This window comes from Apiospora hydei (genome assembly GCF_038363865.1).
Source record: "Apiospora hydei strain CBS 114990 chromosome Unknown utg000007l_segment0_segment0, whole genome shotgun sequence".
Lineage (NCBI taxonomy): Eukaryota > Fungi > Ascomycota > Sordariomycetes > Amphisphaeriales > Apiosporaceae > Apiospora > Apiospora hydei.
In genome coordinates this window covers 230387-243262 of record NW_027117366.1, presented here as the reverse complement: position 1 = coordinate 243262, position 12876 = coordinate 230387, and the positions used below count along the sequence as shown (strand labels likewise).

Sequence of the window (12876 nt, the reverse complement as noted above, 5' to 3'; positions counted from 1 at the left end):
AGACATCGTTGTCGAGTCCTTCCCCGGCCTGCCGTTATGGTACACAGCTGTCGTGCAGTCAATCGATGCGACCGACAAATGCCGTTCAGTCAGAGAGGTTGCCTGGCTTCTTGGCCCCCAGGGGCAAACGAACATGTCTCTCAAACGGTATCGCGCCACCTGTGTAGGTGTGCAGATGAAAGTGCACCTCCAGATCTATTTATGGGATGCAGGCTGTCGAGCTACCCATGCAGGTGTCGCATCGGGGCCGATCGCGACGCAAAAAAAGCTGGGTGGAGGTGTCCAGGCCTTACCAGTGGAGAGAGCAAGATCCAGATCCCAAGCCCTCAATGGACATTACTGAGCAATGCCGGTAGTTAATATCAATCGCGATATGCAGTGAGTGAGATTGGTAAGCTTTCTGTCAGAAAGTTTGTGTTTTCCAAATGAGGAGGCGCATCTGTCTGTCATCTCATTTGCATCCATCGCGCGGATGCAGTTTGGGCCGTTGGGCGCTCTGCGAGAAAAGAAGAAAGAAAAACAAACCGTGGCTGGTGTTGTGCGGGCGGACAGGCGGGTGCTTCAGTGCGGGTAAGGCAGTAAGGCTCCTCAAGCTCGTGGCCTCTCGCTCGCTAGCTAGCTACCGCCCACCACCAACTCATCTCGGTGGGGATCGACAGCCCGACGGCCCCTAAGCAGTCGCTAGGTTTAATTGCACTGCCCATCCTGATTCGGGAACGGGGCCCCTGTTCTGGTCCTCGTCGAGATTGAAGCTTGTCTGCATTTCGCCAAGTGCTGACAGCGACAAACCCACCCAGCTGAAAATATGGCTGACATTATCCATTGACGACCGGGGGGTCGTGCAGCCGGCAGATTGATTCGACGAGTCGAGGCAAAAGAAGAAAAGAAGTGCAAAATGATATATCATGGCGAGTTGGGGCCGTCATTTACGGAATTCTCGTTCGCTTCTTCTGTTTCTTCTTGACCTTTTGTCGCAAGTGTTATTCTAGCCGCCTCCATCAAGTCTCACCGTCGCGGCTTCTCACGATCCTTAGCTGCAGACTAGGCAATTGGAAGCTCGACGGTCTGTCGCGCTAGAGAAGCAGCCTTCGTATATACCCACGGTATATATATAAGAAGGGAAAGGACCGCCAGCACCAGCGCGGGCTCAGCCTTGTTGATCTGCACCCACCATAATAACCATGGAGCACAACAACCAACAGTACCAGTACCAACAGGTCCTGCCCCAGCACGCGGGCAACGACGCGACCACGGAGAAGATGCCCGCAGACGAGATGCAACAACACGGTGCCTATGGGCACGGGCAACCCGGGGTACTGCAACACCACCAGCAGCAGTACCACCAACACCAGCAGTACGCCGGTGCCGCCGATCCACATGCGGCGGGCCACAACCAGTACCCACCCGCCGCCGGAGGCTACGCCACGACTCAACAAGTACCGTCGCATCCTGCCAAGGGGTCTCCGAAGGGAACGATCCTCGGCATGAAGCGCGGCCTCTTCGTCGCCTTGATGTTGTTGCTGCTCCTGCTGATTGGACTGGTCATCGGTCTCGCCGCCGGGCTGGGCGTTAGCCAGAGCAACCTCCATGCCAAGGAGTCGGAGCTTGCTGCAGCCAAATCGTAAGTTCTCCGTCCCCAATCTTGTCAATTGAATACCCGAATGAATTTCACTTGCTAACCGTGTTCTCTTCAGCTCCGCCTCCCCCACCGTCTTCGTCACCGTCTCCCCCGCCGCCACCGCGTCCGGCGCCAAGCCCACCACCACCTCCTCGCACCCGACGGGCGCGGCCGACAAGTACTCGTGTCTGAGCAACGGCGCCACGGCCAACAACACGCAGTACACCTCGACGGCGGCCAAGAGCAACAACAAGTTCACCGTCTACTGCGGCATCGACTTCGGCGACCAGGAGGGCGCCAAGAACCTCGAGGCCGTCAACGCCACCTCCATGCCCGACTGCATGGACGCCTGCGCCCGCGCCCGCGACTGCCAGGGCGCGGGGTGGGGCACCCTCGGCGAGGCCAACGACGACCCGCACATGTGCTACATGAAGACCAACCTGTCCAAGAGCCACGGCGCGGACAAGGGGTGGACGTTTGCGGTGCTGACGAGCGTGCCGATTACGGTTTCGTCGCCGTCCAACTGAGGGGGCGATGGGGACATCATGACATTGGCAGTGTTCCAACGAGGAAAAATTAGATGAAGAGAAATGAAAAAAAGAGTTCTAGCTCGGAGTTTCGGGTTGGGCTGGCGTGAAGGCGTGGGCAAGGCAGCTTGGGTGAGTGTCACTTTGACGACTTGCACTGGCTGTCGGTTCTTTTGATAGCGGAACGTGTACATGAATAGTAATTAGGGTATACACAACAGCCAGAACATTGAAGCTTCTTGGTTCCCATTATCGGTCATCGTGAGTAGGACTACTCTACATGGATTTGAAGAACATTTCCTGGCGTATCTTACTGACATTTGGAACGGCTGTTAGTCGAATGTCACGAACACTGTCTGCAAAGGCCTCAATTGACTCAGTGTGTATTAGTAGGCTACTCCATCTATCGTATCCATGTCATAATTTGCCAGCTCTTCGGGTGTCCTGCAATGTTGTCTGTCGCCTGTGCCACTTCTGAGTCCATCCGGAGGCAATCGACAAAGACAGGACAATCGACAATCCGCGGTATTGCATTGACCGCTGCCATTAGTTCTTCATATTCTTACAGTTTATGCCTTCAGGTGAGACATGATCGTCACGCTCGAAGCCGGTATATGGAGTGTTCCTTCGTCAACGTATCGCGAGTAGGTAAATCCTGCAGGCGTTATCTGCGTCATCTCGCGCAGGGCGGCCAAGCATGGACTACCGAGAAAGTGGCACTCTTGAGCTGACGTTCACTCGCCTCGTTGCCTTTTGCATCGATAACTATTGCATGCTAGTCAGCTGAACCTTTGGTAATACAATTGCTTTGGGACATACCTCGATGTGCTAGTCGAGTCAGTATTGCATCCCTGGTGAAGTATGATCCACGTAAACTACTGCCGAAGAGCGAGCCAGCCTCTCGCCATAGTTGTCCTGGGTCCTCGACTGGGTCGACAGCAGGCTTACAGTCGGATGGGACGACTCCACCCGGGTGTCGCAGAACATAAATAACACCTTCGATCTTGATGGGTCGCTCCCGGGAATCTAGCTCGCCTATGCGGACGGTTCTGCTGGTAGGCGCCTGACACAAGGTTAGTTACTACACATTCCCTCATGATTGCACGCATAACCCTGTGCTATATGCTTGTGGACTAACCTGGGTTCGGGGTCGCTTCTTGTCTGCTTCCACTTCCAACTCGGACTTGTCGGGCGAGTTAGGTCTTTTCTTGGGCATTACGGCTGCCGAAGTAGGTGGCTTAGCTGAAACGTTGGAATCGAAGGAAGGACTGGTAGGCTGCACCGCTCCAAATAAGCTAGGTTGATTAATCGCATCGAATGTGTTCGACTTGTCGGACGGATTAGTGCTGGAGGCAGTGGCTATAGCCTCAGTGGGCTTGGATGCCGAGACAGGAGGCTCAGATGCCGTAGCGGGTGCGGTGACAACAGCGAGTGATGAAGAACCGACTGCAGAGCCGGTAGGCCGAATATCTTGGCTCGTTCCGGATGTCAATCTGGCAGGGCTGGGCTGCTGGCTGGCTGTTGGGGCAAGCGAGGGTGTGGGCGGCGCGGAAAAGACCAACGACGAAGTAGCAGGTTTACTAGGGAAGAGCTTCCACACAGGCGTGGATGGTTTTTTTGAGGAGCGCAATGGCCTCTACCTCAAAGCCATCCACCAATTCTCTGAGCTTTTCCATGGGGGGGCGATTCCCGGGCTGTAATGACACACAAGGTAGGCCTGCGCGCGATCGACCTCGGGCTGCGAGCGACCCAAGTCTTGCAGGTCCTTTTTGGTTTGAGAGATTTCGGCGGCCTGTAGTTTGCCGATGTTGGCCAGTTCCTGGCGGATGTTGCGGCGCATGTCGGCCACTAGCTTGGCGATGTTGGCATTTCCCTTGGCGGCGATGTCATCTTTGGACTTCAAAGTGCGTTGGAGGATGTAGTTGCATTTGGCCGCGTTGAGGTACTCTTGCTCGTTCTCGTAGATGGAAAGGTCAAGTGGCATCTGCGGCGCAGCAAAGCTGGCTGGTTGTTGTCCGTCGCCCATTCTGGCTTTGGGCGGATATCGCAATTGCCTTGAGGAGAAGATGTTCGTTAGTTGGTGCCCTGATGGATAACGAACCAACTGGAAGTCAGTGACATTGGCTTGGCAGGTAGGCGGGAAGGAATTGATGTTGAGTGTCACTCAACGCAATTGCCGGGTTGAGCTGGCTTACAATGCTCGGATTTATGAAAATCTTACCTTCTTGATTTCCGTCCAGTTCTTTTGGAACCAAAAGTTTGGTCTGTAGGAAATGGTTGGTTCCTTGCCCGTAGTAAAGCAGAGCAATGGTCACAAGGGCAGGTGGAACAGGAGGTGATGCGAAGGACAAGTCGGCCCCGTCTTTTTTGGGGGACTGGGAAAACTGCTCCCGGAACAGGTGACCAAGCGATGCAGCACTGCTATCAATTGAATTCAAGAGGAACTCGCGAAGTGCCTGGACTTCTAGGCAGCACAGTACTTCACGGCTGCCACAGTGCACTCAAGCCATGGTTGGTGAATCACACCCAATGAAGTTGGGGCCACCCAACACATTGCAATGTCAGGCAAGTGGCCTAGCTAGCGTGAATCACCTTCTATTCAGTACTCAGATTGGAAATCTAAAGATGTTAATGGCCAAATATCAGGTTCCTCCACTGGTTCCCTATAATTACAATCGGAGGATCTCGGTTTGTCACACCGATCGAGAGTCGGGAATTGGAATCTTGGGACCGGTCGATCCAGAGGCCGATGATTCCAATATCTTCCCTTAAAACTTGTTACTATGGCCATGAGTTCGTGCGCACTCTCTCGCAGCTGTAGTCTCCCGCGTCGTATCTCCATCACTATTGCATTTCTATTGCCCTCCCAGGATGGCTTCCCTGTCTTGTTCGCTGCGATTAGGACCCGGTCCAGGGCCAGTTTGGTGTCTCTCAGTATCATCCGATTGGACTCGGTGGCAGACATTATATCCCGGATGTCAATATGCGCCTCCAGGCAATGACGTTCTATTTTCTGGAGCCCGCTCAGTATGGCACCAATCTCGTAAGGCGAGAAAGGCTCCGGCCTCCAAAGCAGTCCGCAGAGGTTCCTCCACTCGCACCGCACATGGGCATGGACGTATCCGTTCCGTGTCCGATGCTCTTTGTCGCTCTGGATGGTGTCTAAGGCGTACTGGGCGGATTCTAACAGTTGTGGAAGAAGTGAACGTATCTGGTCTAACCGGGCCAGTGCACGAACTGTTGGTACTTGCTTCTCTTCCAAGATTCCAGAAGTACGGTTTATGCGTCGCAGTAGCGCATGCATTGTTTGGTCCAATTCCCTCCGGGCAGCGTTATTCGAGAATCCAAGGAGGCCCCTGACATAGCTCGTCTTCCCAATCACAGCCTGGAGGTACTCTTCGTCCAGATCTGAAAGAGCCGAGAGGAGCCGGCTAGCTCCTGTTTCGAGGTCGAAACTTAAGTCCTTCGTTGCCGTCCGTGCCCTCCTGACCGCCTCGCCATATTCGTCAAACAGTAATTGTGTGGCCTCGAGATAGTCTCTTCGCTTTCCGCCATGCCCCAGAATCCCTGACAACCGACCAGACGAGAGACGATATGTCTTCATACGCGTCATGGTATATAGCGACCTTGGAATAGTTGGCTAACGCATCAGAGTACGTGCCTATTCCAGTGACGCTCCTTTCGATATTGCATAAGCCGATGTCGTTCTGGTAGGCGGGATCCTCGCAAAGCCGGCCGACTACAACGAAGACCAGAAGGCTCAGTGCAACGTAACACACTGCCACTCCGATCATCAGGCCACCTACACCCGCGTAGAGAGTACGGCATTCAGACGGTCCGATCTTGGTCTTCGCGGCATACATTCGTTGAAGCCATTGGAGGAAGATCCGATTCGAGGCAGACTTATACAGCCATTTTTTTGTCTTGTTTTTACTGCGATTCCATGCCCACGCGATGCCGTCCCGGCTACAAATCCAATGAACATAATATGTCGCGAGGTACCAGACACGTCCGAGGATGCTTATGACCACATGGATGAATCGGGCAGGCTCATAGTCTGCTGGAGCGGGCTGAGAAGACATAATTCGTGGATCCGGACCCTGTAAAAATAGAGCTTAGGGGTCTTGGACAACAGAGGATAGTGGGGTTCGTTCAAGGAATGCGGACAGGGTAGGTCAGCCATGCGGATTATGAAAGAAATCCTCAGTCACGTGCTTTGTTTAAGCATCGCTTTGATATTAGAGGCAGATGCAGATTCCGAGGTAGACAAAGATTGCGACAGCCAAGGCAACAAATAAAACCAGAAATCAGCTGTCTCCTGGAGGGTCTTTGTATTACTATGGTGTGCTCGATACGGCCAGGTAAGTATTGAAATTCAATTGACATTGTAGAGTGCTTCATTAACTATACCGGAGTGTTATCATTGGCAACAGTATCCGGCACGGGAGATGCATCAGCCAGATTATTGTCAGGACTCTGAACTTCCTGTATGGCTAGAAGCGGAAAATAGAAGGCCTGGGTTGACAAATCCTGAGTCTGCGGGCTGTCCGAGTTGGCCTTGTATTTCTTTTCGATATTACGAAACGCTGCTAGGTGCCCCTTCGACCTATTCCTCCATCTCTGTAGGCGGTCTCTCAAGATACTTATGTCATCCCCATCCCAGAGCCAAAAGCCCCTTCTCGCTGTTGTGTTGGCTTCCTTGAGAGACTTTATCGCATTGTCAGTGATCTTGTAGATCGATTCGATAGAAACTGCAGCCTTTCTGTTGTACTGACTCGTCTCCCTTAAGGTGATCAAGGTACGGTTAAGCTCGTGGACCGATATGGGCCTTGGTTTCCCAACCAGTCTCCAGAGGCTAGCCCAGTTGCCATCGGTCTGTGGATGGAGATATTCGCCCACGACTTTCTCGTGGTCTATAGACGATACGGTAGCGTCTTCAGCATCGATCAGCTGTTCGAGGACACTGTTCAACTTCATTGTCGCTTGCCTCGCTTCGACTGTCCTGGTAATGACGCCTTCCAGGGATCATACGGTATTGGCAACAGCACATCCAAAACCTGTTTCCACAGTCCCAAGAGCAAGTTTGTCCGCGTACCCCAATGTTTGCCAGATATACGCCGTTTTACTCGTAACTTTGTGCAAGTCAGGTTCATGAACCTCGAGGGACAATCCAAGAATCGAAACTTCGTCCACAATCTGACGACTTAATAGAGTCCATACGTCACCTGTCGCCAGACACTCCTCGTTATACTGGTACAGGCAATGCTTTGTGCTTTTGATGTAATCTCCTTTCTGCCCCGTAAGCTTCATGGCCCCCGACAGTGTGCGCAAAGTGGTGTATGCTTCCCTGGCCGCACTGCGATAGACAGCCGATGCGTCTCGATACTCCTCAGCACGTTTGGCGATCATTGTAAAGTTCGCGAGCGCCTCAAAGTAGACATCTGGCGCCGTCTTTCTGGCTCTGATGCGGCAGGTACCAATACGCTGCTGGAAAACCGTGTGCCCGCACATCCAACCAAGCAGAAGTGAAACGATGATTTTCCCTATCCAATAGATTGCTCCTCCGCCTGCTACCAATCCAACAGCGGCGCGGCTTATGTTTCTTTTGGTTTTCGGGGTAGCTGGGTGACGCATCTTGCGCGGGCTTAATGGGCAAATAAGACGGGTGAGTTGTCTACCATGTAATGTGGCAAGGTAGCAAACCGCTTTTGATATGACTGGTACCCAACAGAAAGGCCCCTGTAGGTGTCTGATTCATGAAATAATTCGACAAAAGACAAGAAGTTATCCAAATCCGGTGGACAAGGGAATAGCCCCCTTTGCCCCCGTCGTTCATATCGAAATGCATCTTACTCTCCTTGGTCACTGAATGCCTATGGCGAGTACCCCCTAGCTGTGGCAAATAGTCGCGTAACAGTCCCTGCATTCTCACCGTATCCTTGAATTCTAGCGGCCGTATTAGTAAGGGGGTATAATACAGGTCTCAGAAATTAAACTGCGCTCCTGGACGACAAGAAGGTGGTAGGCAGAATAAATACATTAAATTTACTCATGGTTCAGAATGAGTATATAGTCTCATCCATTCTTTCTTTCCTCATAGATTCTGCTTCGGTTCCTCTTAGGCAAGTCCATGATTGGGAAATGGAAGGCGGGATTTGATTGAATCGGGACGCTGGGCTCGTCACTAAACCCTCCAAACTTGGCTTTCATTTTGCCAAGTTCTAACAGCTTCTCTCCAAGTTCCTTTCTGGTGAGTTTCAGGGTAATCATTTAAGCTGCTCGTGTGCTCTCCCCAGTCTATTGAACGTGCGTTCTCCGTTGCGTTCACAATGCCCTCAGACTATGTCTGGTGTCCGTAATTATGCTCCGAATTGCTTCGATTGCAATTTGAGCTTCTTTGTGATATTTCTGTTGTTTTTCAAGGATATGTACCAGTGTTGTGACATCGTGAGATGAGATTGGCTTTGGCTTCATGAGTCCGCAAAGGTTGAACCACCCGCAGGACACTTGGGCGTAGACCAGGCCATCCGCTGTTCGATGGACACCGTCTTGGTACATGATGCCAGCGGCGTGCTCTGCGGCCCGTGTAACTTGATGAGCAAGGCTATTCAAGCTATGCGTGCATGTTTCTGTGGCATGTACCTTCTTCTGCACGCGATCGAGAATTTCTAAAGTACTCTCGATACAACTCATTAGCCCCGAGCTCAATCTGTTGGTAACTAGGAAGTTATGGGAGCCTAGCAAGTGCCCGATATAGGCTGATAGGCTAACGACATTGCCTAATTCAAGATGTAGTCTTTCGCTCATCCAAATGAGCTGCCCTGTTCCGCTCTTGAGGATTTGGTTTAGTGAATTCCATGCGTGGGCTGATTTCAAAAGCTCAGCGTCGTACTGCTTAACCTGGTTTTCCGTGCTCTTGATATAATCCCATCGCGCCCCGCCGAACTGCAGTGCCCCGGAAAGCACTGTTGAGTCGATGCGGGCACGCCGGAGGACCGACGCCACGTGGCGATAGTCTTCAGTATGGACGGCAATCTTAGAAATGTTGGCCAGCGATTCGACATATGTGCGGACAGTAAGAGTGCCGTTTGTGATCTGACAGGATTCAAGGTGCCGCTGAAAGACGCCGCATTCGCACACCTGACCCACTAGAAAGGGGACAAGGAAGATCCATACAAGGTAGGTCGCTACTCCACCGCCTACCATGCCGCCTGTTCCCATAGTACGACTGAAGAACATTGGGTGATTATTGTTCCTTGGGATAGATAGGCGAGGAATAGTGCGCGGATCTGGTGGTAAAGGAGACAGAGGCGTGTTGTTGACCATCCTGGAGTATAGGGGACTCTGCGGGACTCTGGATCGTCTGATACGCCAAAGCTGCCATTGTCCAGTCTTGCTTTGAGTGGGGAGCGTTGACGTCGCGTATCAAAAAGCCTGGACAAAGAGTATGGAGTCAGATATGAAAACGGACTCTCTTTCTCTACTCGTTATTCATACACTTCCTCTTTCCGTTGGGTTTACGGATAGTTTTCTCTTTCAGCCCTATTTTATGTGAGGCTGCCCTGCTTGACAGCGTAGGATATTTTATTGATGTAGTTGCGATAGGCAGTTGTATTTAACCAAGTATGAGAAACTAATACATATGCTAATTACAACGCATTCCCTTAATCTTTCTAGAGTAACAATCGATGTACTTCCTTGGCGCTGTTTCGTTTTGGGTCTGGCTGTAGTACTGGTGTTGTAGGTCTGAAAGCTGTTCAATCCGCACTCGAAGTTCGAGCGTCCACCTTTTCGAGTTGATCAAGAAATTTCTCTCCGCCGTGCTCCCATCCCGCCAAGTATTGGCCTGCTTGGCCTCCACTAGTCCCTTGCGAGTGATGTCAATCTGGAACATGATTACGGCTAATCCTTTGTAAGCATCCCTCGCGAGTTTAAAGGTGTGATCTAGCGTCTGTTTCGTTTCGAACAGTTCCACTTGTAATTCTTGCAGCGTGGCTTCCGAGATCCAGTTTGATCCAATCAGCCCACACATGTTTGAGAGGTTGCAGAGGTACATGTGTCCGCCCTTCAGTCTATACCTCTGATCTAATTGGATGGTCTGGTGGTCCTTCTCTATGACTTCCATCAGGTACCCCAGTTTCATGAGCAGGGTGGTAAAGTTTCCCCGAGCCTGGCCTGTGATGAGACCGACCCTGTCAAGAACTTCGGTCGCTGCATCTACCGATGATTGGATCCTGCCTTGAAGCAGTAAATAACCTGCGTCTCCCCGGTGTCCCAAAGCATAGCGGAATGCGGGGTGAAAGCCAGAGACCTCCTCCATATGACCCTGTAAGAGCGATATCACGGCTCCAATCTGACGTGCCGCATCGACGATTTCGTCAGACATTTCAGCCCATGAGATAATACTGGGGATAAGCGCTTTGCTGTATCCATCAACCAACTGCTGGGTGGCGTTGGGATCTTTCCTCTTTTTCCTCACCCTCGCCAAAGCATCGGAAACGACTCCGGCATCACTTTGAGCGAGCTGAAGGGCTCGAGGCAACTCGCGAAAGTCATTGGTCCATTTGAGAGCCACTGCACAACTGCCACCCGCGCTTTCAATCTGACGCACAGCCAGTGAAGTCGTGGACTGACAGGGCGGGAGCCTTCTGTGAGCCAATCCAAACACACATACTTGACTGAGCTGGTATACCATGATGCATTGTACAACAATGTATATCAACTCCGCCGCCAGTAGTAAGCCGTATGCCGCAGCTAGCAATTTAAAGACACCGACTGGTCCAAGTTTGGTCCCGTTTAGATATGAGCGAGGCATGATGCGCAGGTCCGTTACAATCAGGGGATAGGACTTGTGGTTAGTAGGTAGAATTTCTGCTAGCTCATGAGGGCTGCTTGACACCTGAATTGGCCATATCAAATATGGCTTTGTTGCAACCCTTTCAATGGTGCAGAAGATTGACGTGATATCTCTACCAATGACCATTGGACAAAGACCGCGAGGATATTAACCGACCTACTAGTCTAGTTGCATCGAGTATCTACGTAGTAAAACCGGGCTCAGCAGCTAAAATCTTTTATGTACTTTCAACTAATATAAGCGTCAAAAATTCAATCTGGTATGGAAATACTGGGTACCGGCTATGTGCTCCTACATAGTCTATCTAAGGTCGGCCCTCAACGAACATTTTGAGGGTGTATTTGACTGATGCGGATGAGACGTGGGATGAGTACGCATGTATCCGGGCCAGTGGCTGCATTGGATAGCTGACGGTCATCGCAAGAAGCAGCCGTGAACGGGGTCTAAGCTGAGGGGATATGATATAATGCTAAAGGTAACTCTATCATGGATCGAAGCGAGTTGAAAGGGAGGATTCTACGATCTCCCGAATGCGCCCAGATGCTATACTGCGCCCCATTGCCTCTAAACTGGCATTCCAACGCTCTAGTTCGTCGCAAATTCTACGTGCATATATCCATGCCTCCGTAACCTAGACGTGATAAGAAAATATTTACCCGACAGCTGTGTACTCGACGGCCCACATCCGAGCATACCGGCCCCTCTTGTACCATGTTGTGATCCTACACCATAAGCCTTTCGCTTCACCCATACCGCCTCCACTGCGGCGGCGCATACCCCCAACCGCGCCCGGCCCAGTCCCACCGCTCCCCGCCGTCGTCATCGCCGCCGGCGGCCCCGACGCCGGCCCGGGCAGGACCTCGCGCAGGCAATCGTTGATGTTGAGCCCCTGCGCGCGCGCCGGCTCCCACTGCCGCGGGTACCCCAGGCTGCACTCCTCGAAGCGCGTGCCGTCGCGCCAGTCGGTGCGCGGCACGTGCAGGTGGCCGCTGACGACGACTTTCGCGTTGAAGCGCGTGTGCCAGTCGGCCGTCTTCTTGGTGCCGCACCAGAGCGTGAAGCGGGGGACGCGGGGGATGTAGATGAGGTCCTCGCGGAGGGGCCAGTGGTTCGCGATGACCACGGATAGCGGTTTTTGTTGCTGTTGTTCCTGGTCGCCGCCACTGGCGGTGTTGGCTGCCGCCGTCTTGGCCCGGTAGGCCGCCATGGCCTCCTCGAGCCGCCGCTCCGTCTCGGCGACGAGGGCGTCGCACCAGGCCTCGCGCGAGGGATAGGGGTCCGGGTGCAGGAGGAACTCGTCCGAGGCGACGGTGTCGGCCTCCTCGGCCCACTTGAGCGCGCCCTCGCGCGTGACGTGGGCGGGGCGGAAGCTGTAGTCGTAGAGCGTGAAGACGGGCGCGATCATTACGGGCCCGCCCGTGCCGTCGCCGTAGTCGGCGCCCTCCCAGACGGTGTAGGGGTCCTCGGGGTCTTGACGCCGTGCCGCCGCGCCACGTCGATGCACTCCTGGTACTTGGCCCGCCCGCGCAGCTTCGTCTGCGTCACCAGGCTGTACAGCTCGTGGTTGCCGGGGCACCAGAAGACCTGGGCGAAGTTGCGCGTCGCGGCCGAGAAGGCCAGCTCGAGGTGCTCCGGGGTCTCGCCGATGTCGCCCACCAGGATGAGGCCGTCGTCGGGGTGCGGGCGGAGGTTGGCTAGCTCTTCCTTGTTGACCCGGTGGCCGAGGTGGAGATCGCCGATGGCGTATAGCTTCATGGTGATGCCAATGCCCACATGCGTTTTGCCGGCCGACTAGGTATAGAAGCTTGCTAACCCGGAATTGTTGGTGAACCACCGTCGGGATGTTTTTCCTTTTTCTCTGCTTCGGGACTGTC

The 12876-nt window shown here is 53.1% G+C and overlaps 6 protein-coding genes across 6 annotated transcripts; 2 read left to right on the top strand and 4 right to left on the bottom strand.

Annotated features, from left to right (window-relative positions):
- Positions 1–1181: 1181 nt before the first annotated feature.
- Positions 1182–2145, top strand: PG997_009123 (uncharacterized protein; the record flags this gene model as incomplete). The annotated part of the gene is made up of 2 exons (XM_066813438.1): positions 1182–1621; positions 1695–2145. The coding sequence occupies 2 exons, from the start codon at positions 1182–1184 to the stop codon at positions 2143–2145; spliced, it is 891 nt and encodes a 296-aa protein (XP_066665400.1).
- Positions 2146–3781: 1636 nt separating this feature from the next.
- Positions 3782–4171, bottom strand: PG997_009122 (uncharacterized protein; the record flags this gene model as incomplete). The annotated part of the gene is made up of 1 exon (XM_066813437.1): positions 3782–4171. One exon carries the CDS (start codon positions 4169–4171, stop codon positions 3782–3784), a length of 390 nt encoding a protein of 129 aa, XP_066665399.1.
- A 2313-nt stretch (positions 4172–6484) lies between these two features.
- Positions 6485–7353, top strand: PG997_009121 (uncharacterized protein; the record flags this gene model as incomplete). Its single annotated transcript, XM_066813436.1, has 2 exons — positions 6485–6506; positions 6944–7353. The coding sequence occupies 2 exons, from the start codon at positions 6485–6487 to the stop codon at positions 7351–7353; spliced, it is 432 nt and encodes a 143-aa protein (XP_066665398.1).
- Positions 7354–8469: 1116 nt separating this feature from the next.
- On the bottom strand, positions 8470–9384 carry PG997_009120 (uncharacterized protein; the record flags this gene model as incomplete). Its single annotated transcript, XM_066813435.1, has 1 exon — positions 8470–9384. The coding sequence occupies one exon, from the start codon at positions 9382–9384 to the stop codon at positions 8470–8472; it is 915 nt and encodes a 304-aa protein (XP_066665397.1).
- A 7-nt stretch (positions 9385–9391) lies between these two features.
- Positions 9392–10960, bottom strand: PG997_009119 (uncharacterized protein; the record flags this gene model as incomplete). The annotated part of the gene is made up of 3 exons (XM_066813434.1): positions 9392–9579; positions 9799–10747; positions 10820–10960. The coding sequence occupies 3 exons, from the start codon at positions 10958–10960 to the stop codon at positions 9392–9394; spliced, it is 1278 nt and encodes a 425-aa protein (XP_066665396.1).
- A 694-nt stretch (positions 10961–11654) lies between these two features.
- On the bottom strand, positions 11655–12757 carry PG997_009118 (uncharacterized protein; the record flags this gene model as incomplete). Its single annotated transcript, XM_066813433.1, is given in 2 exon segments — positions 11655–12464; positions 12479–12757. 2 exon segments carry the CDS (start codon positions 12755–12757, stop codon positions 11655–11657), a joined length of 1089 nt encoding a protein of 362 aa, XP_066665395.1.
- Positions 12758–12876: the final 119 nt, after the last annotated feature.